A 22,740-nucleotide genomic window follows, 5' to 3' on the forward strand; every position below is an offset into this window, starting at 1 on the left:
GCATTTAGGAGAGGGTTAGGGACAAACCCCGAATGCCAGGTGCCCAGGAAGACTCCCTCCCCACTGCTGTTCTTGCATCCTGACCTCAATGCAAATGATATCAACAACTCGTACCATGGGGGCTGTCTTCCATGACAAAGTCCCACGGTACTAAGTTGGGGGGGGTAGCTGATTCCCCCCACTAAACAGATAGAAGCACCAAGATGTTGAGGGCTCCATGGACATAATGGAGCAGGGGACTCCGGGCCCTGCCTCGTGTCTCATGGCTCGCTGCACCAGCCAGGGCCCCTTCCACTGACCTGCCCCCCACCTCCTGTCCCCCATGTGCAGAAGGAGACAGTTGGGGATCTAACCATCCTGAATGCCCAGCTGCGCCACGGCGGGAAGTACACATGCATGGCCCAGACAGTGGTGGACAGTGCATCCAAGGAGGCCACAGTCCTGGTCCGAGGTGATGGGGTTTCCTACCCCACCCCTGTCCCAACTCCATCAGAGGCCAGCTGGCCTAATCTGGCCTTTGCTCCCTAACTCCCTTCTGGGGAAGGACTTCTGAGAGAGAAGGGCCTCTAAGTACCAGAGCCCAACTTATCCTGTGGTTTTTTGAAGGTCCTAAATGAATAGAATATTCCTCCCCCAAAGCCATAATTTTAAAAATCTACTTCCCAAGATGGGAGAACTCTGCTGGGGCCAGAAGGTTTCAAAGCCTGGTGCTGGGAAATCTATACACATCTCTACGTGAAGGCCTCTGTGAGCCCCTCCAACCTTAGACACATCTCTCTGACCTCCCAACCCACCTGCCCCATGCCTGGCCTCCCACCCCATGAGTGTTTACTGTGCCCTCAGCTGCCCTCTGGGTACTGCAGCAGCCCATGCCAGCCTGGAGGAGATTGGCTCAAATTTCAGCTGCCCCATTCTGACTCACTGTGCTCTGACCCCCTGGTGCAGGTCCCCCAGGTCCCCCAGGAGGCGTAGTGGTGAGGAACATTGGCGACACCACCGTCCAACTCAGCTGGAGCCGAGGCTTCGACAACCACAGCCCCATTGCCAAGTACACCCTGCAAGCCCGCACTCCACCTGCAGGGAAGTGGAAGCAGGTTCGGACCAGTAAGTGTGAGGCTCCACCCAGGTCAGTGCTGATAAGGCCTGGCTGAGCCTGGAGCTTCAAAGAGGGGCAAGTTTAGGTCCTCTGCCTGCAGGGAGCTCCCTGGCCATCCATCGGGGAAGGTGGTCACATGGACAACAAGAGTAGAAAAAGAGCTGGAGAAAGAAGCACTCAGTCCGTGCCCTGGGAGATTGACAGACCATTTCTGGGGCCCCCACTGATGCACTGAGCATCAACAGAGGCCCCCGGGCAGGAAAGTCTACTAGTTTCCCCGTCATTCTAAAAGGTGTTGAGCACTGAGTATGTAGCAGGTACCGCCCTGAGGGCTGGATGCACCAGGTGAGTCAGGCCCAGCCCCGCCCGTATCTAGACTAACGCGTGCCAGCGCACCCACTCCAGGTCCCTTGCAGATCCCGCCAACATCGAGGGCAACGCCGAGACTGCCCAGGTGCTGGGCCTCACGCCCTGGATGGACTATGAGTTCCGGGTCGTAGCCAGCAACATCCTGGGCACCGGGGAGCCCAGTGGGCCCTCTAGCAAAATCCGGACCAAGGAAGCAGGTCAGAGTCCTGGGAGTCCCACAGAGAATAACTATCAGGGCACAGACCCCAGCCATCCTGAAAGGGAACCCTAGAGGAGGAACCCCAATTATGGGAGTCCCAACCCTGCCCACCAGGTTTCAGACTCTAACAAAACAGATGAGAAAGGGACAGAGGCAGGGCAGGGCCACTGCACCACACAATACACTGCGCTGGGCCACAGCTTGGGCCTGTCAAGGCTGGAAGAACCATCTAGTCCAAAAGCCGCATTTAAAGAAAAATGGGCTAACTTTACAACTGCACGTGACTGTATGATTATCTCAAAATAAAACTTTTTTATTTTTTAATGGAAAAATCAAAGTCTGGAGAAGAGAAGGGTCATACTGGCAGAGCCTGGCCTTGAACCCAGGACCGTGGGGTGATGGGCAGATATCCTCCCTGGTAGTGCCTGAGCTCCTGAAATCAGTTAATGAGGAAGGGGTGAGTTTGTGCAGGGAAACAGTCAGTGTCTCTAAATCCAAGATAGTTTCTTTTTTTTTTTTTTAAATAACATCTTTCCTGCTTTTTTTTTTTTTTAAGATGTTATTTATTCATGAGAGACACACACAGAGAGAGAGAGAGAGAGAGAGAGAGAGAGAGGCAGAGACACAGGCAGAGGGAGAAGCAGGCCCCATGCAGGGAGCCAATGTGGGACTCGATCCCGGGACTCCAGGATCACACCCTGGGGTGAAGGCAGTGCTAAACCGCAGGGCCACCTGGGCTGCCCAAGATAGTTTCTCTGAGAGCAGGTGGAATGGACGGTCTCCCCACAGGCCTGCCTGAGAGGCAGATAGGTGTCACACACCCTGAGTGGGGAAGGATGGGGACAGAAGCCAGGAGAGGCACCTGCTCACCCTGGGAGATTCACAGCTGAAGGTCCAGAACGGGAGCTGTGGGGTCCTGAGAAGGGCAACTGGATGGACTCAGGACCCCCATCCCCCCTTCCCCCCCCATGGGCTTGCCCCTCTGGATGTGTAGTAAAGGGCCGCCTTCCCATGCCATGGTTTGGGAACATGGTTTCCCATATGCTCCAGGCCAACTCTCCAGTCAGTCAATATTTTTAACCAATACCTCTCCCGGGTAAGGAATTCCAGAAAGAGCAGTCTGTGGTTGAACTTCTTAAGAGAGACAAATGAGGGGTGGGGAGCAGCCTCTTTCATTCTGGTGTCCGTGGAGTTGGTGAGCAAAAGACAGCTGTGATGCAGAAGAAAGATGACGGGCTCTGAAATCGGAAGAGTTGAGTTCAAATTCGAACGGTATCATTTACCAGCTGTGTGACCTTAGGCAAGTCACTTAACTGCTCTGGGCCTTGGTCTTTCCACTTGACAAGGGTGATAGGAATGCCCACCTCTCGGGATCACATGGGCAATATGGTTAAGCACCCCTAGCACTACAAGGCCCTCAACTACTGGCATCAGTATCACGTGGTGAGTTTCCCATCGCTGGATTCTCTGTAGAACTATTTTGATCTTCAGCCAAGTTACCCCCTGCCAGATTCATGATCTAATTAAATAGTCTTGTTTTAATATCAGCCTTGCTGAACATAGAGATAATTAGGAAATTAAATCTGCTACAATAAGAAAAATAATAATAAACCCCCTGCAACCTAAAAGAAATGTTTTTTGCGTTAACTGCAATTCCAGATTACTTATTCCCCTCATTTTAGAGCAAACTGGAGTTGGTCTGTGTTATTTAAACTGACAGGAGAGAAGAAGACAAAGATCATGTAGGGAGCATGTATGATCACAGAGCAGGGACCGGCACATGAGCCAGGCACCGTCGTGTTTGACCTTATTCTTGCAGCCCTTTGAGAGAAACATTATCACGCTCCTCTTACAGAGAGGGGAATTAGGCTCAGAGAGGTGACGCAACTTGCCCAGGGACACACAGCTAGTAAGTGGCAGAGGTGGGCTCCATGTCAGATCTTGACTCCAGAGCCCACATCCGGAGGGCGGCTGCAGGACAGAAGTAGGACCAGTTTGAAGGGGTGTCCCCGGCCTAGTCTGCTGCCCGGTAACAGGCTGCTGCCCTGCCATGCCCCTCACAAGCCACATCTGTGTCCCTTGGCCCTGACAGCCCCCTCAGTGGCGCCCTCAGGACTCAGCGGAGGGGGTGGAGCCCCTGGAGAGCTCATCCTCAACTGGACGGTAAGCTGCCTCTAGGTCTCGGGAGGGACAAGTCCTGGCCCCACATGTCCAGGCTCACCTCCAGGTTTGCCCAGCGCGTAGAGAGGACTGAGAGAGCAGCTGTGGGCTGACTGCGGGGCAGGGTGGGGGCGGCATTCACTCCTCCCCACTGCAGGGTGAAAGCAGCCGAGGCACCCCCCATCCCCCCCAGGGGCTGACCTCCCCCAGCTCCGCCCCCCCGCGGCTGCCCCCCCAGCGCCCCCCTCCTCCCCCAGCTCCCCCCCCCAGGGCTGCCCTCCCCCAGCGCCCCCCTCCTCCCCCAGCTCCCCCCTCCTCCCCCAGCTCCCCCCCCCCGGGGCTGCCCTCCCCCAGCGCCCCCCTCCTCCCCCAGCTCGCCCCCACCCCGGGGCTGCCCTCCCCCAGCGCCCCCTCCTCCCCCAGCTCCCCCCCCCCCGGCTGCCTCCCCCAGCGCCCCCCTCCTCCCCCAGCTCGCCCCCACCCCGGGGCTGCCCTCCCCCAGCGCCCCCTCCTCCCCCAGCTCCCCCCCCCCCGGCTGCCTCCCCCAGCGCCCCCCTCCTCCCCCAGCTCCCCCACCCCCGGGGCTGCCCTCCCCCAGCGCCCCCCTCCTCCCCCAGCTCGCCCCCCGGGGCTGCCCTCCCCCAGCACCCCCCTCCTCCCCCAGCGCCCCCCTCCTCCCCCAGCTCGCCCCCCCCGGGGCTGCCCTCCCCCAGCACCCCCCTCCTCCCCCAGCTCCCCCCCCCCCCGGCTGCCTCCCCCAGCGCCCCCCTCCTCCCCCAGCTCCCCCCCCGGCTGCCCCCCCCAGCGCCCCCCTCCTCCCCCAGCTCCCCCCCCCCCCCGCTGCCTCCCCCAGCGCCCCCCTCCTCCCCCAGCTCCCCCACCCCCGGGGCTGCCCTCCCCCAGCACCCCCCTCCTCCCCCAGCGCCCCCCTCCCCTCCAGCTCCCGGGCGGGGGGGGGGGGGGGGGGGCTGGGGGAGGCCCACGCGGGGCGGGCAGGGCTCGGCCGCCCGCCCACGCCTCGCTCTCGCCCGCAGCCCGTGCCGCGGGAGTACCAGAACGGAGACGGCTTCGGCTACCTGCTGTCCTTCCGCAGGCAGGGCCGCGCCGGCTGGCAGACCGCCCGGGTGCCCGGCGCCGACGCCCAGCACTTCGTCTACAGCAACGACAGCGTGCGGCCCTACACGCCCTTCGAGGTCAAGATCCGCAGCTACAACCGCCGCGGGGACGGGCCCGAGAGCCTCACGGCGCTGGTGTACTCGGCGGAGGAAGGTGGGCCGCCCCGACCGCCCCGGGGGTGGGGGTGGGTGCGCAGGGCCGAGGGGTCGAGAGGGCGCCGGCCTTGGCCCTGGCCCTGGCTCCCCGGGGCAGGCCGGAGGGAGGCTCCCGGGAAGAGAAAAGAAAGGAGCCTGGGGATGTTGTGGGAGCCCCAAAAGGACCTTCATCCTGGGCCCTGGGCTCTTGAAATTCCTAAGCAAGGGGTGCCTGCGAGGCTCAGTCCCTTGTCTGCCTTGCGCCAGGGTCACTATCAGGGCTCCCTGCTCAGCGGGGGTGTGCTCCTCCCCCCACTTGTGTTCTCTCTCCCTCGCTCGCTCTCAAATAAATAAGTAAAATCTTTAAAAGATAGAAAAGAAAAGAAAAATCCTAAGGAAGGGAGGTCCCAGTTGGTGGCTTCTCTGCAGGACACAGGGAGGCCCAGGGAACCCAAACCCATTCTGTTATTGGTCCCCAGAGCCCAGGGTGGCCCCTACCAAGGTCTGGGCCAAGGGGGTGTCATCCTCGGAGATGAACGTGACCTGGGAACCCGTGCAGCAGGACATGAATGGCATCCTCCTGGGGTATGAGGTGAGCACTGACCTGGGACCTGGGCAAGGAAGGGGGGCAGGGGACACCTCACAGGTCACTTGTCATTCCTCCTGGGATCATTCACTGACATGGGCAACTCCCGCCATCCATGCAGCCCGCCATCCACCTAGAGCCAGCCCTGGATGCTGTGGGAGCCCCGGGGCAGGAGGAGCGGGGTCCGGAAAGGACACAGCCTGCCCCTTTCAGGCCAAAGTGCAGGCAGCCTGGCAGCCTGAGCCCCCAGAGGAAAGCAGGGCCCCCTTTTTGCACTTGTTGGCCATCCTATCCCTGGGAACACAGGCCCAGGGGTTTCCGGGCTGAGCTCTGAGCCCCCAGGCATTCCAGATGGAGTGGGCAGAGAGCCATAGGAAGGGAGAGCAAGAGAGGTCACTGGTAAGGGAGAAGCATCAGGGGGGCGTGCAAGTGACGCGGTGCGTTCCATTCCAGGATCGTTAGCTCTGGGGCTGAGCCCAGGGGGCAGCCAAGCCCCCCTGTCAGATAACACCAAGCTGCCCTTGGGCTGGACGCATAGTTAACAGGCCTTAGTGGGATGATGGTTTGTGTATTTATTGGGCTGCCCGCATGAGCATGGCTCACATCCTTCAGCACCGCCCTCACTCCTCGCCCGGATTCCCTGAGAGGATTACATCGGGTTGGGGTCCTGGGGTCCGTGCCCAACCCTGCCCACGCACTACCTCATTTCTACTCAAGTCCTGAGCGCGTCCCTCAGATGGGGCTTGTTGCTAGACGCCAATAAAGCAGCCGCAGCTCACTCTGTCCCCTCTGGGAGCTTGTGACCTGGTGTCTGGGTTCTGAGACCAGACAGGGAGTCACAAAGACCAGAGCGAGCAAGAGAGGGACAGAATGTGGGGGGCCAGGGCCAGGGCTACCCTGAGGTGTGACCTTGGCTGCTGACCCTAGGCTCCCCCCTACCCCCTTCAGATCCGCTACTGGAAGGCTGGGGACAAAGAAGCAGCCGCTGACCGAGTGAGGACAGCAGGGCTAGACACCAGTGCCCGAGTCACTGGCCTACACCCCGACACTAAGTACCATGTGACCATCCGGGCCTACAACCGGGCGGGCACTGGGCCTACCAGCCCTTCTGCCAATGCCACCACCATGAAGCCCCGTGAGTCTGTCTGCCGGGGGTGGGAGCAACTCTGGGACCACTATTCCACCCCCACCCCCCCACCCCCGGCAATGAGACAAACATCCTAGCCCACAAGCCCCGGGCTGGACAGAAACAGGGCAGCCAGGCTAATGAAAATGGGGAGTAGAAGTCGTGGCCTCTGGAGCACCTCCCCCTTCTCTAGCCTTTGGATTTTCATGTGCTTTGTTTCTTAGGTAGCTGTGTTAGAATGCTCTGGGTGTAACTGCTGTAGGCGGACACCTTGATAAAGACCAGCTAAGGCAAGGGGGGTGGCTGGTGAGGAACATTTGAAATATTTCCCAATTTTCTCCCTTCTCCCGCAGCTCCACAGCGACCTCCTGACAACATCTCCTGGACTTTCTCAAGCTCCACACTTAGTATCAAGTGGGATCCTGTGGTTCCTTTCCGAAATGAGTCTGCAGTCACTGGCTATAAGGTGAGGAAGGGATCCCCGAGGCAGTGAAGGGTAGGGCACAGCTGATCTCTTGCCAGTGGACACAGGGAGCTGCCGTGCAGAGCAAGAGTGCTCTGAGTCAGACGTAAGCAGAGCTGGTGATGGTTGGAGCCACAAAATCCGTGGACGGCTCTCGAGGTAGCTTGTAGCAGAGACATGAGAATGGGGGCAGAAGGTAGGGCTGCGGTGAGGCGGGGCTCGAGGGGGCGGTGCTGGACTAGCTGGTAGTCTGAGGGTCCTTGCAGCCTAAGGAGTCTGCAGAGATGGTCCAGCTGCTTGCAAGCTTTCCTCCCATCAATGAGGAGCTTGTTCAAGAGCCTGGCCCTGGGCAGCAGGCAACAGGAAAGGTAAGGACCCGCAGCAGATGCACACCTACCAGCACCCAGAGCTGGGGAAGGGAGAACAACCAGCAGGTGTAAGTGGACTCGACCTCGGCCAACCTCCTCCCCACAGATGCTATACCAGAATGACTTACACCCGACTCCCACACTGCACCTGACCAGCAGGAACTGGATAGACATCGCAGTTCCTGAAGACATTGGCCATGCCCTGGTGCAGATCCGGACCACAGGGCCTGGAGGGGACGGCATCCCAGCAGAAGTCCACATCGTGAGGAATGGAGGTGCTGTCTCTCCCCGACCTTATCCCCCAGGAGCATCAGGGTCCATCCAGATGCTGCCTGGAGGAGCTATTCCCACCCAAACCAACCTCAACTGAGCCAGACCCCCAGGGGGAAGGGGAAGGTAGGCAGGAACCACGTGTAACTAGTCCTGGGACTGCCCTTGCCGCCACCCCCTGCACAGCCCCCAAACGTCCTCAAGGGCCGGGCAGAGGGGGCTGCTCCTTTCACGGGGTGCAAGGTCAGTCTCAAGACCGCAGAAGCAAAGGTCTTACAAAATGCTATAGGAGCAGGGCGGAGAACACCTCCCAGCCTTGAAGCCGCGCTCCCAGGTCTCCTCAGCCAAGGTCTGGGTCTTGTCCTGAGGGTGGGGTGGTGGCAGGCCCCAAGCCCAGCAGACACAGCCTCACTTTTGCACCTGCCGCTTTCAGGCACGAGCATGATGGTGGAGAACTCCGCAGTCAGCCCAGCCCCGCACCCCAGCGCCATCCTCTCCCTGCCGGTGGTGATGCTGCTCCTCGTGGGCTACCTGGGGCTCTGACCTCGGCGCCCCTCCCTCCCTGCCGCCACCAGACACCCGCCTCTAATGGACACAGCCAGCTGGCCCTGGTCCCTTCCTGACGCCAAGGTGGCCCCACACCTGCCTGAGAATGGCTGGCTTCCAGTACCTGTTGCAAACAGTGCCCTTTTGTAGGAGGTAGGATATTTCATATTCTGCCACAGGATAGAACCCACGCAAGGAAATTTTTTTCTTCTTTAAATCAAAGGACGCCAGGCGGTAACTTCCATGATGATACTGAACCCTATGCCTGGGGCCTCTAGGCCGCCTGAACGGGGAAGAGGGAATGTGACCCGTGTCTGCACGGAGGTGGCGCTCCGGGACTGCAGATGGCCTCTGGCCCAAGAGCAGAGTGCCCGCCCCGTGGGAACATGGGCACCAGTGAGCTGCAGCAGGACAAAGCAGACATGTCAGCATCCCTCAGTCTGAGGATAGGGCCACACCCAAGAGCAAGAACTCCTCCGCACAGCTGGACCCTGACACTATCCTCCATAACTCCCCAAGGCCCGTGCCACCGACCCAGGTGGCTGAAAACCGGTGCCCCTATGTCCGAGGTCAGGAGCCTGAGCCCCTCCAACTTTGGGGGATGATAACCCCAGACTGCTGAGGGCAGGAACTCAAAGGGGTTGCGAAGCTGGGACCCCTACTAGGAAGGGGCACCAGACTTGGCCTGAGGCACAGTCCCAATGGGGGGACGCTGCCCTCTTAGCCAACACTGCCAACCTGACCCTGTCGCCCCCAGAGTGACAGAAGCCACCACCGGTGGCTGCGTGACTAAAGGGCTTATCTTGGGGAGGCCCCCCACCCCACCAAGATCCGTCCTGCACTGTCCCTCCAGGGTGTGGGCAGGAGACAGGAGGCGAGGCTCACGGGCCCATGCTCTTCCTGCAGCTCAGCCTGCAGGCCCCGGACCGCCATCCAGCACGAACGCGCTCAAGCCGGGGACATAAGGCGGCATCATCTGTGCGTTCTGGGGTCGGGAGTCTTCCTTGAAGGGCTCTGTGTGGCCCTGCCTGCTCCCAGGAATACCCTGGGCCGCCGGGCAAGACCTGACCCCCGGCTGCCCTGGCCATTTTGCATTTCCCCAGGAGAAAAAGGCATTAACAAACCACGCGCTCTGGGCCCATCACCAGTCCCGGGGTGTGAGAGCTAGAGGAGGCTTCCGAGCTCAACTCGCCCCAGCCCCTCACTTTACGGATGAGGAAATGGAGGGGTGAGGGACTTCCCAAGGCCGCACAGCCCGTCCTACCTTCCTATTCCGGGCTGTGTCCAGAGGAAGGGGGAGGTGCTGAAATGGCCGCAGCCTGGTTAAGAAGGTCTTAAGAAGGGCAGTGGGCCATGAAAACTCTGCTTTAAGAAGTTCAGGTGGGTGGTCATGGGGTGATGGGCGTGGCTGGGTCCCAGCCCAAGATGTGAGCCAATGCCAGGAGATGCTGGGCCTTGGCCTTCTAAGCCTACAGCTTCTGCTGGGTCCTCTAAACGCGGTGCTGGCTTGAAGCCCCCTGCTGCCTCTACCCTTGCTCCAAGATAAGGAGCTAACACAGGGACAGGGATTCCCCAAATCCAGGCAGCAGTGGTGGCACAACCAGGACACCCCAAAGCCTGTGCTCTGACGTGGAGCCATTCACAGATGGGAGCAGCTGGACAGGCATCTTGTAAGAGACAGGCCCGCGGAGGATCCCAGAGCCTGGCTTCTGTAGTTTACAGTTAGAGCTCTATTTTGTTACAGGTTTTTAACTTTTCAGTCCTGCTCTATTTTCCTGGGCAGGTTTATGTTGATGTTTACCCGCTACAATTTTTTTAAAATGTCAGCTCACACCACTTCTCTGGGCCACTGCTGCACCCACCACTCTGCTCCTGTCCCGGGACTGCCTCCCTGGGACCACTTACCACACCCTCCTCACCTGTTCCTAGCCGTCCCTCCGTGCGAGGTGCTGGGGGCTCAGCTAAGTGACCACACTGTGGACACAGAGACTCCCAAAGGGTCTAGCACCTTTCCTGGCACGCCCCGTGGCTGGGATCCAGCCAGTCCCCACCTCTATCAGAAAGGGGATGCTGAGGGGGAAAACAAAACAAGGAAAAACCCCTTCTTCCAAGGGTTAGCCGAGTCTTTCTTCATTGCCTTGGGCTGCAGCAGGGGAGGCAAGAGGACAGGTGTCTGGGTGCTGGGGCTGGAAGGATGACCCGGTGCGGCACAGGACCTAACTGGTGGGGACCTAACCCGTGCGGCTGGAGGCTGAGGAATCTAAGCTTGCTTGAGGCGAAAGGTGCTCATGACTAAGGATCTTAGTTCCAATGAGGCCCCTTGGCAAAGGGGAGGCAGGCAGACCCTCTGTGGAAAACCTACAAGGGCTTTCAACTAGGAGCACTCAGCCCGGGAAAACCTAACCAGAACTTGTCTGGGGGACGCAGAGCTATAGGAAAACTCATGCTCCTGCAGCCTACGACCTCGGGCAGAGGGCCGATTAAGGTTTAGCGAGACAGTGGGTGACTGGAGGACACGCAGGCGTCTGCAACAGAGTAGCTTCTGGTTGAGGTGGCTTGTGCAGGAGCTTGCCTGCAGGCCGGAGACCCCCTTCCCGGGGCCTCCGATTCTCACCCCTGCTGTGGCCAGTACTCAATTCTGGATCTCTCCTCTCATACACCGAGCCCCTGGGGAGGTAACAAGGGGAACACCCACAGCTTAGTGGCCAGCAAGTGCCTTGAGGGCTAGGTAGGGAGACAGCCCGCAGACACCGCCTCAGGGCCAAGGGCCACCATGGCTGTGTTCATTTGGGTACAGTTGGGCTCGGCCTACAGGGCCCTCTGCCTACCCGCCCCCCCCCCCCCCCCCCCCCCCGCCCCGGGCTTGGCTACTTGGTCCTAGTCACTCTAACAGTCTCAATGTATACCTCGCCCTCAGGGAGACAGGAGTGCCCTCCAGACGGGGGTCTCTCGGGGTCGAGCAAGGTCAGGTTATCCACTTCCATCCAGGCTGTCGAGATGGGCCAGGGAACAGAAAGGCTGTGAGGAGAGGCCCTTTTTCTTTGGATAAAATAACAGAATCTGAGGTCAGACATCAGGAAGAACTTCTGTGATGAGAACCCAGGACGAGTGACTGAGAGGCTGCTTTTCTAGGGACCTCTGGGGAATTCTGACTCAAGCTGTTGGTCTGGGGTCTAGGCTCGGGGAAGTCTGGAGGGGTGCGGAGACACCGTGGAGTGTCCTTCCAGGGCTGCGACTGTGATCGGCACGGAAGAGTCTTGGAGCTCTTTCCACTGTGGCCCTTTTCTGCAGGGGTAGTGACCACAGTCACTGTCACAAAGGGGAAGGCTCGCCTCAGGCATTCTTTCGGGGCAGGCACTGCCTCTGGGCAGCACCAGGGGCCACGGAGGCTCCTCTGGGCCAGAACCCAAGGATGGGCTAAGGATGTTTCACTCTTTTCAACTCCTCCCCACCTAGAGGACTCTTTTCTCTTCCTGGCTCAGAATGTGACTGCCAACGGGAGGGCTAGTGGTATCCTCAAACCTATTTCCCCAGCTCAGACCCAAGCTGGGCTTCGTCCTGGGATGAAAGAGGTGGCCCGAGAGGCTCCTGGAGTGGTGTGAGGGATTGGGTGGCATTTTTAAGGGACTTCTAAAAGCTCCATGGAAAGAGGTGCCTGGTAGCTGTATATATGGTCCTAGGCTTTGGGAAGGCAGAATAATGAAAGTGGAAAGGGGGGAAATAGGCCAGGTAACTTTGCCCAGAGCCCCAGATAGCCTAGCACCCTTCGATGGGGTGCACCCTGCCTTGGGCCCAAGACTCCTACTTACCCAACCCCATCCAGGGTCTGCAGAGCTCAGGCTCGCGGCCGGGCAAGGGCTAGGGCTCCATCAAACCCCTGACTTGACCCTCTTTTTGTTGAAATGGAACCACTCCCACTGGCCTATTGTTCGTCTCTCTTGTACTTCTTGTAATGGTAGTTATTTATTGACTCTGGTAGCAGGCAGTTCTTAAATAAAGTTGATTTCTCGACAAGCTGGGGCAGCTGGCACCTGCTGTGGGTGTTTTCTTCAGGCTAGATCGCACGTCCTGTCCTGTTCCCTAACCCAAGCTTGTCACCAATGTTCCCAGCCCCCCTTCACACGGTCAGCTAGAAAGAAGGCACAGCACACAGTCCCTACTGCCTGGTGCAGGTCTGGGAGGGGGAAGAATGAGGCTGAGAGACTTTAAGGCAGGCCTAAGCAGAGCACAAGCAGGCAGCTTACTATCCTCCGTGGGCTTTACCCAACACAGCGGTGTCAACAGTGCTGCTGCCATGGGACTGCTCTGGGCTTCCCTGGTTTTTAAGGTATGTGACAGCAGTGAGTCAGCGGTACCCAAAGGAAGCCTTCCCCTTGCAGGGACACAATGACCCCCACCTAGCAAGAAGGTGCTTCTCTGCAGCCAAGAGGATGTGAATTCCTGCTGGCATTCGGCAGCTGCAGGGCTCTCTCCTGTATTCAGACACTCAAGCTTCCCTTGCATCTGAGTGACACACCTGCACAGCCCTGCAAATGGTCCAGCCTTTTGGCGCAACGCAGGCAGGGCTCCGTGCCAAATAGGCTGCACGGCCTGTCGGGGGAGGGAGCCGACGCAAGCGGAAGTGCTGCCCCTTGTGCTCAGCAGCCACCACTGGCAGATAGCGAGTCCCCAGGAGGCGGACAGTAGTGGGCTGATCCCTACCACCTGGCACCTAATGGGGCTGCTGGGAGCACTGGGCAGTCCAGAACCCAAATTTCAGTCAGTGAGCATGTCCTTGACCCTCCCTGCAGGGGCAGATTACATGCATTGAACTGAATTCCTGTAGGAGGGCTTTGGGGGGGGGGGGGGTGCGTATTCTCTTCCTTGTTCAATCCTTCCACATCCTAAGTGTCCAAACTTAACAGCCCAAAGCCCAGAGGCTGGGAGCCTAGAGCTGCCCAGTACCCCACCCCAGGCTTCACCACTGGCTGGCACTAGATGCTGGACAAGCCGCTGGGCTCTCCCTGGGTCTGGTGCTCCTGCCCTGAGATGGGGAACGGCCCCCTTCAAGCCTCCTCCCTCCTGGGCTGCAACACACTGAGTTCATCAGACCTGAGATGCTGTTTTAGGGTCTTTCCAAGACTAGCAAGCGCCTCCCTTGGTTTAGGGTCTTTCCAAGACTAGCAAGCGCCCTCCTCTGAGTGCTCAAGCACACAATCTATGTTTCCTCGGGGACCTTCTCTTGCTCCCCTGCAGTAGTTCCCAACACACAGTGCCACACACGCAGGACGGCACTCACCCGGCCCTCCCACTCCGCAGGCCAGTCTGCTTGCTCCACTAGTCAGCAGCAGAACCGGGACCAGAACCCGGGTCTTCTGAAACCCATCCCCTCTGAGATACAGAGAATGGTGAAGGGGGTGGGAAGAGTGTGGAAATTTAAGATCTTTTCAAAATAGGAGCAAACTGCAAACTGTGTGGGCTGAGGCCAGGGGTCCTCAATCTTTGCTTGATAGCAGAATTACCTATAAAACTTCTGAAAACCAGAGACACTTTAAACTCATGATTGATGTGTATCTGGGACATCAGAAGGGCCTAAGAGCAAGGACTCCCCCATGGCAGTGAGCATGTTTAGCACCCAGACGTTGGCTTCTAAATACTATTCCCCCACTCTGAAAGGGAACTAGAATTCCTTGGAGAAACAATAGGTTCGGTTTTGGAAAAAACAGTCCAAAAGTGGATCTGAGGCATCTTGTTCGAGAACGCAAGGACATGCTCTAAGTCAAAAGGGACCACAACAGAAGGATGAAAAGACGGGGCTTGAAGAGACTCCTACTGGCCAAAACTGGGGACAACTTAAACATCAAAAATAGGATAACAGTCATGGATTATATATAATTCACTGAAAAACAGAATCCACAGAGAACTCAAAAATAAAAAAGAGTAGCTCTTTTTAGAAAGATGCAAGCTAATAAATATAGCAAAGGCACATACAGAGTCACCATTCTGCAGTCCCTGGCAGGTAATAAGCAAGGATCATGAATTCTAACACATTCTAAGGCATTAATAGTTATTAGAAAATCACAGAGTATCCCCCCCCTCCAAATTACTAAATACAAGAAGAAAAAATATACATCTTTGGAGAGACCTGGCAATCACCACAACCAAATTACCACACTTACCAGTAGTGAGTCACTCTGACACTGTGTTCCTCTGGCGATGCAGTGAGCAAGGGAGCACACATCGTTTGTGTAGGGTGTGGTCAAAATGAGGAAGATCTGTTCCTCAGGAATGTAATCATGAGGCGAACATGACAAACCTGGATGGTGGGTCACTACCAAGACAACCAGCTTGACTCATCAATAAAATGGATGTCATGATACACAACAAAAATGTCATAAAGTAAGACTTATGAGAAACAAATGTAGCATGTGAACCTTCACTTGATCCCGGATCAAATATTACAAGGCTCTAGTATTTTAGAAGCCAGGAAGACAAAGTATCAGCCATATGTAAGATTAAAGAACTGTTAATTTTCTCAGGTGTGATGAAGACCTTGTAGTCGTACAGAACGCCTTTATTAGCAGATGCATACATGATTTAGAAGTAAAGGGTCACAATATCTGTGACTAACTCACAAGTGGTTCAGTAAAATCAGCATCGATTTAGAAAGATAAATGTAGAAAAACATTCAAAATTGGTGAGTCTAAGTAGAGGACCTATGGTTGTCCTCAAACTTTCCTTTTTACTTTCTATGGGGTTGAAACTATTTTAACTTTTTAAAGTAAGCTCTATGTCCAACATTAGGCTTGAACTCACAACCTGAGACTGAGTCACACACTCCACTGATTGAGCCAGCCAGGCGCCCCTGAAATTACTTTTAACAGCAAAATAATAGCCAAAACTTAAGTTTAGCCAAAATTTAAGGAGCTATTAGCATCCTCAGGGTTGGGGCTCAGGAATCTCCTTCAAAAGCTCATCCAGGTGATTCAGATACACAGCTAGAGAAGAGAACCACTAGTCTAAGTCTTCATATCTGCTATCACGTGTGCAGCTGGAAAAAAATGAGGGGAAGACTCCTATCCTCTCTGGATTAGCTCAGCTAGCAGCCAAGAGCCTTTTCCCCGACCATTCCTGCAAGCCAATTATCTCACAGTCTGAATCGCCTGAGGATCTCAGGATTGATTCCCTACGGAGGTAGGAAAATCTTAGTCCTTCCTTGGGTGGCCTTGGCTGCTGCAAGAAACCCACACACTTGACCTTCCCAGGAACACACACTTCAGGGCACTGAAAGAGTGAGGAGGACAGGAAGAGAGAGCAAGCCAAGGAAACCTACCAGACGAAGAATCTAGTGTTTCACCAGGCATCAATTTAACAGTGATCACAGAGTTTGCCCAGGGAGCACAGAAGGGACAATTTATTAACATTTAGTGACTGTTAACATACCAGGTCAGATGTCATTACTAACACCCTCAGCCCTGCCACACATGGGCATATGCCTCCTACAAAGCATGTGTTGTCTATTCTAAGAAATTGGAGAAAAAGGAAAGCTGGACTTATTATGGGACAATTTATACAAATGCAAGAGACTTTTATCTAAAGAGCAGAGAAGGTGTCCATGCAGCTACTATGAATTATTTTTATTGAAGAAGGAAAAAAGGTTTCCACTAGAAAAGTTACTAACATATCCTTCTACTTGTTTATACTGCTCAGAAGAGACAGAGGTCTGGAGAGGCAACAAGTTCTAAGAGATAGTGAATGCAAGCTTGGAAGACAGAACTCTTCTCAGGCGCAGGGACAGTACCTCCAAGTTAGGAGCTTCCTGGGTGCCTCGTGGCAGGGAAGATTAGAAAGAGATCCACCACGATGTTGCCCCTCTCCATGTGCCCCATTCACTCCTTCAGCGGGGGGAGCCCTCCCTCCTAGTCAGGCCACAGCCAGCCAGCCAGATACTCTTAAAAAGTTAGCTCGGCTTCCTGAACAGCCGGTCCAGGTTCCGGGGCAGCCAGCCTTTCAGGAGGAGGGCTTTTAAGGACTCAAGGCCGGCACCACCATTGATCTTCCTCAGCCCACTGCCCAGGGCGATGATCACCAACACAGCACCAACCATTCCACTGGCCATCCCTATTCCCACAGCTACAGCCACCGTCTTCTTCCACGGGTGGTAAGGCTTAGAACCGTTGTCCAGATTCACTTCCAGACCCTTATCTACTAATTTCTGGTTCTCGGTGAGGGACTGATGAAAATTCAGATTCACCAAGTTAGAGGGAAGGACCCGCAGCCCAAAATAGAGCCTCTTGACAAATCTGAAGTTTTTTAACAGCTGTACGTCACACCGGTATGTCCCAGCGTCATACTCCTGAACAGACTCAAACCTCACAAAGTGGGAATCAACTTGGAAGGGTTTGAAGATTTCATCATCAGTTGAGATGATACCACGGGCAAATCTCCAGGTGAACCGGAAAGCTTCCTTTCCCACCGCCAGGATGTCTGAGCTCAGACAGCTCAGCTGGAATTTCCTCCCTATGACAACGGTGAAATGGAGCATACCACAGATCCAGTTGGTGAGACATTCCAAGCGCTGAAACGTACACTTCCTCCTCACACCGTCGGGGCCCACCTCGCAGACGGTCTCTTCCTTATACCCAAGGCCACAGGTGACCGTGCAGGTTGTGGTATGGACAATAACCCTCCCCACAGCTTGCTGCAGTCTCTTTGGGATGGCTAGTGTTTTCAGGGTCGCCACCACCAAAGGCAGACAGAAGGCCAACGCCAGGCTCCCAAGGAGGAAGCCAGTGGCCGAATTCCTCATGTCTCACCACGGGCAGCTGGAACCCCCAGGCATCCCAGGCGAATCCTCTACGGTATCATCACTTCATTCTTTTCACACAAGATAGCCTTCAACATGAAAAGATAGGACGAACCTGTTGTCACTGAAACACAAGTCCCTCCCACAAAGCAGGAGAAAAGTCACCACGTTGCGGCTTTACTAGCTCTCGTTGGTGACTACCTCTCCAGTCTTTGTTCTGTCCACGCCCTTGTAATGAATGTAAACCCACCCTCTGGGGAAGACAAAGATGAAGAGACTTCAGCTTCTGAGGTGAATTTCCAAGTTACTTCAAAGGCATAGCAGGAAGCTACTCTTCCTCTCTTCTGCCCCTCCTGTCCAAATTGTGGGATCCAAATTACAGGGCTTCGAAATCCCAGTTAAATGTGACCAAGTAAGAAAGCAAATACCACATTTAAAAAAAATAAATAAGAGGGATTACATTGCATTAAATTGTTATTCTTTAAAGTCTCCTAAATCTTCTGTACTAAAGGATTAAGAATTCTTGGACCGGGAGGAAAGGGACTGATCATTCTTGAATTTCTATTTTCTCCTTTGTAAATTAAGACCTCCTTGCCTACTTCAGGAGGGTTACTTTGGACATCAAATGATAAACGGTACATGAAAACACTTTGCCAAGTGTGTAACACTGTTCACGGGTAAGGAATTTTAAATAGAAATGAAAATTCATGAAGACAAGGGCTGAGCCGCCCTTTTAGGATCCAAATGTTTATCAGCAAGAGGGGCGATACTCAATACAGCCCCTCTCCCCATTCTAGACACTCTTTCTTCCCAAGGGCACTGAAAGTATGTACGGGGCGAAGGATACATACATCTTCCTGCCTACCCCTTGGCCTATTCCCTTAAGTCTACAGAACAGAGGAGTGCATCATTCACTTAGGTCAAGGTTGCTATGAAACAGCTATGATGTCAAAGATGGATTCTAAGTCCCAGAACAAAAAAAATTAGTGGTAGACACCCAGATCTGACAATGATTAAAACCAAAGACATAAACAGACTGGAGTTTGAAAGCTGTTTCAGTGAGTTTGAAAGCAATTTAGCCTAGGGGGGAAAAGGTCAAAGAGGAATTTAACAATACTTACACTTTGAGAAAGATCCTTGGAAGGGACAAATGCCCCTCACATGTGTTTTATAACATCCAGAATATCCCCCTGCACCATGGCCTCTACCAAGTACTTACACTTACGGAGTTAAAGAATTTGAAGAGAGATGATTCCTAGATGATCTTTGTGATTTAACACCAACTCTTTGCTTCAATCATTTATTTATAATCTTCCCTGGAGGCAGAACTCTAAACTCCCCAACCACCCCCTACTCCTCCCAGGTCCACATCTCCACACAGAAAGAGCTAACATCAGTATAGTAAACTGTATTTCCTGTCATACAAATCAAAGGGGCTAGTGAGTTTCAGAAGCAGTGTCCACAAACATCCACACCTGTTCTTTAATAAACATCCAATTTTATTTACAAAGCATTAAAGCTTCAGCAAGAAGTAACCCAAGGCTAAGTCTCATCTTGTACAAAACTATGGAACATTAAAAAACGAAATGGCAGGGGTGAGGTGGGGGAAAGGAATGACAAAAGAGAAGAGAATGTGCATATGTTGTACAGATTGAGAAAATCAAACTGGATAGAGTTTCAGGAGCTGAAAAAAAATCCCAAAAGCATAAATAATTATTAGGAACTGCTGCCAGAGACCAAATGACAGGGCTGAAGCCAATTTTCTCAGTAGCCAGTTTAGGAGGCAGGCATAACCTGAACATCCCAATGCAGAGGCAGAGGACATCAAGCTACCTTGCCCACTGAAGTAAGGCAGAGACCTTGGGCATCACACAGTTTGCTGCAAGATCCAGACCATGGTGCAGGTACACAGAGAAATGGAATGGAAACAATGTTGGCAAAACAAAAAACAAGCCCAGTGAGCCACCTGCCAATTTCAACCACTGGTCTGATGTGAAACAGGAAATGAAATTCACAAAATGAGCATTTGAGGAAAAAAGTGGTGGCATCTAAAAATACAGGCATTTTGGAAATGACTCAGGGGGAGCTCTTACTTCAACTACCAAGTATTTTGGTTCCAAAAGATGGAGCAGGAGAAAGAGGCTCTTCCTGACGTAAGTCTACTTTGATTGCTATCCTAAAATCCCAAAGATAATCAACCTGTGTGGCTGCCCGCAGGAGCAACCCAGCTGCTGATAGAATTCACAATAAGAATAAGCACAGCGCTGAAACTCTGCTTTGAGAATACAGTGAGGACGAGGACAACCCAGCTCAAGCACTTCCAGTCAGCCAAAGGCTTGCCATACCCGGGGACTCTGGGTTCTCAGAGAATCTCAAACACCTTGTGTACAGATCCATCCAATCTGCTACTTTTTATATAAAGAACAAAAAATGCAAGAAGCAGAAAGTAAAAAAAAATTTTTTTTAAAAGCTAAGCAACCTTTCACAGAAAGGAAGAGACTGAGAACACGCCGGATGGAGGAGGTGCAGGCTACGGGAAGGGAACAATGTTGTGACTGAAGGGGAGAGACAGAGATCCACATGCAATGATAGAAAAACAAATTTTTCCTTGATCTTTGATTTGAACTGTGTTGCTGCTGCTTTGATTTCGGATGGTTTTACATTAGTCCTTTGCATAGATTCCCCCACCCCAATCAAAAAGAGACACCGTGTTTGTTTCCCTCTCTGGACGCCAGCACAGGTGAAGCAATACGTACTACTGATGATTCTTTGCTGAAGATGGATAAAACAAGCTATCTTCAAAAACCATGATTAATGAGAATGTACCAGTACCGGAGGAAAACATGCAATGAAAGGAAAACAAGGAAAAACCTTGACCCTCTTACAGCCCAGCTTCTGGAGCAAAATGGGGTATGTTAAGAAGAGGGGGCCTTTATCTTTCTTCCCTTTCTGAAAACTTGAAAGCTTTCGAGCACTTTCTTTCCTGCCCATCCTCTGTTGTACACCCTATGGAAATACAGGAGGTATCTGGTGAGAAGAGTTAAGTTTTAAAATGGAAGACAGAATATGCAACAAGTTTTTCTAGGTTACCGGCAGCAAAATTTCAGATAAGAGTAAGTCACTCGAGGACATGCACTGAGGATGGAAGGCAAATAGGATAGGAAATGTCAGGTGAAAATGATCCTGGGTACAACAGATGAGCAAAACTGGTCTCTTTTCTCCAGCAATATAACTAAGCACTGAAGTTTGAATGAGTCAAAACTTCTGTTTGATGTCTTCACAAATCCTCATTCCTGAGAGCCTATTTGGACTTATGCTTGAAAGGAAAGGGCCGTATACTCTTCTTCCATAATTCACTTCTTCATTCAAACATATGATTCACTCCTTCTGCCTCTGGGTCGGAGGCAAAGGCCTTTGTTTTAAATTAAAGTCAATCTCAAGTGACTGACCAGTGTCCAGAGGCCACATGATGGCAAAGTGAGAAAGAACGAAGGACTTCAAGTGTCTTCATAAAAGTTCTGAGATTGCTCCCCCTGCTAAAGAGATCAAACACAAAAAGACATCTTTTAGCATCAACTTAGACCAGTAGCTTGCAAGAAAAGAAATACTGACGGATGCTGGATGATACCTGAAGAGCGCACATGGGTTAAGAATTCCCCCTTTCAATTAAAACCAACTCTAACTCCCATTTACTCTTCACTGAAGCAACAAATAATCCAAATCCCCAACCTCTACCCTAATACTTTCCTTAGTACTGCCCCAAAAGGGGGGAGGGGGGGGGAATGATCGGAGTTCTACACATTTTCTAAGCTGCTAGCCATTCCCTGACATGTTAACAAATGCTTAATAAAGTGCATTAAGTAGAGGAAAGGAAAATCTTTCATATATTAGTTACTAAATAGTTAACAATGAGCAACAGAACCCTTTCCAAGCACCCCTGTGCCTTAACTGACATTCTCCTCACCTTAGTGTCCCAATATGATGAAATGTTAATGAAATCTACTGCTGGCATTTCTATGCACCAACAACTGATCAATTAAAAAAATCCTAAATGGTAAAGTCAAATGAACACTTCCCTGATTATTCCATAGAAGCTGTTCAAACATCTGAGGGACATCCTTAAATGGGCTGCTGTGAAATATTAACTAGGAAGTGTAAGAAGAGAACAAGGTGAAGAAAATCCTCCCAGATGTCATCTGGAATGGGGGGGTGAGAGGTCACATGCCACTTGAAGGTATAAAATGGTTAAAAAATAACTGTCCCAAGTTATGAAAGAAAAGTACCCCATTTATAAACTTTGCTTTTAACCTGATTTTTAAAGTAAAAGTTCAAGCACAGATGAAAACTGGCAATAAAAATAGATTTCCATTTGCCTGAGAACAGATGAGAAGTTATGAGATACAAACTCTTCTGGATGCTACACTGTTAAAAATCAATTTTAAACTTTATACAGTTAAGTAAGAGAAGAAATTTCTTTAGCCATTTTTCAGATCTGTCAACATAAAACATAACAATATCTTGAATTGATTTTTTAAAAAAATCCTTGAGGTAGAGGAATCCCCTCCACTGCTGCAATACCATGCCTTTATTGCATTAAGGCTGGTCTCACTGGCTGTTCCCCACAGGTACCCTGACCAATCTTCTTTTAGCCGTTTAAAAATGAGCACACCATTAAAGTTTTGAACCCAAATCACAATAGGAAAAACTGGTTTGATCACAAATCAATAGTAATAATAATAAGCACTCAAGATGACTCAGGAGGTACATTATACTGATTATCTGCGGTCACTTAATGTTTCTGTATTGTCCTCATTCATGTGGACAGCTGGGAAGAAAAAAAAAAAAAAGAGCCTTGTCCAGGCATCAGGTAACAAATCAAAACCAACAGCAAGCAGTAACACTATGAGCAAGATAAAATACAGAGCAACAGCAACATGAGAAGAGCTCCAGGCTACTTAAAAATCTGCCCCAAGGATCTGTATTATTTTGCTGTAACATAAAAGAAATCGCCAGTAACATACGAAAAACTGAGCTCATGATGAAGAGCTGTTACTGGTACCTCCGGACGGCAGCCAAAGTGAAGAAGGCCCAAGGAAACAATGGATATTAACTTTCAAATATTACCTTAGTCCACTAATTAGATCACAAAGAATGAAAAAGAAGATCTCAACTAGCTGATTTTTAGCAGGAGTTCATAAATTAAGTCTTTGAAAGATTGCTCATTTAAAAAAAAAAAGAGAGAGAGAGAGAGAGAAGAGGTGGAGAAAGTATCCAGTCCCCACCAAGTATTCAGAACAAAGGGATTCAGGAGGTGGCTCAGAGGCCTGGGGTGGCAGGCTGGCACCAGGACAGCAATGACGTGGCCCCACTCAGGGCAACTCGCCTGGTGTCCATGTGCCCCCAGAAGTTGCACCTCTGCTGTCTCTGCCCTTTGTCACCCGCAAGAGACCCAGGTATATACCAACTTCTTCATGCCTACCACCCCAAGAGCTCTTCAGACCATGCGTGTAATGGGCCACAAC

At 52.7% G+C, this 22,740-nt stretch overlaps 3 protein-coding genes across 7 annotated transcripts in view; 1 reads left to right on the top strand and 2 right to left on the bottom strand.

The window, feature by feature from the left end:
* The window catches only part of CNTN2 (contactin 2), a 33,707-nt gene extending 21,260 nt beyond the window's left edge, over positions 1-12,447 (top strand). For 3 of the 4 annotated variants that reach the window (XM_025991396.2, XM_025991397.2, XM_072759419.1), the window contains 10 exons: positions 331-451; positions 946-1,104; positions 1,513-1,662; positions 3,757-3,827; positions 4,859-5,093; positions 5,554-5,666; positions 6,609-6,795; positions 7,140-7,252; positions 7,724-7,892; positions 8,321-12,447. In XM_025991396.2, the coding sequence (XP_025847181.2) occupies positions 331-451; positions 946-1,104; positions 1,513-1,662; positions 3,757-3,827; positions 4,859-5,093; positions 5,554-5,666; positions 6,609-6,795; positions 7,140-7,252; positions 7,724-7,892; positions 8,321-8,430 (1,428 nt within the window). In that variant the 3' untranslated portion in view covers positions 8,431-12,447. The remainder of the gene's footprint in view (positions 1-330; positions 452-945; positions 1,105-1,512; positions 1,663-3,756; positions 3,828-4,858; positions 5,094-5,553; positions 5,667-6,608; positions 6,796-7,139; positions 7,253-7,723; positions 7,893-8,320) is intronic. The other variant, XR_003233859.2, reaches the window with a different exon arrangement.
* A 3,587-nt stretch (positions 12,448-16,034) lies between these two features.
* On the bottom strand, positions 16,035-17,221 carry TMEM81 (transmembrane protein 81). The gene has a single exon (XM_072759422.1). The coding sequence runs from the start codon at positions 17,219-17,221 to the stop codon at positions 16,373-16,375; it is 849 nt and encodes a 282-aa protein (XP_072615523.1). The 3' UTR covers positions 16,035-16,372.
* Positions 17,222-18,699: 1,478 nt separating this feature from the next.
* The window catches only part of RBBP5 (RB binding protein 5, histone lysine methyltransferase complex subunit), a 39,517-nt gene continuing 35,476 nt past the window's right edge, over positions 18,700-22,740 (bottom strand). For both annotated transcript variants that reach the window (XM_072759420.1, XM_072759421.1), the window contains exon 14: positions 18,700-20,754. In XM_072759420.1, the coding sequence (XP_072615521.1) occupies positions 20,726-20,754 (29 nt within the window). In that variant the 3' untranslated portion in view covers positions 18,700-20,725. The remainder of the gene's footprint in view (positions 20,755-22,740) is intronic.

This window comes from Vulpes vulpes, chromosome 5 (genome assembly GCF_048418805.1).
Source record: "Vulpes vulpes isolate BD-2025 chromosome 5, VulVul3, whole genome shotgun sequence".
Lineage (NCBI taxonomy): Eukaryota > Metazoa > Chordata > Mammalia > Carnivora > Canidae > Vulpes > Vulpes vulpes.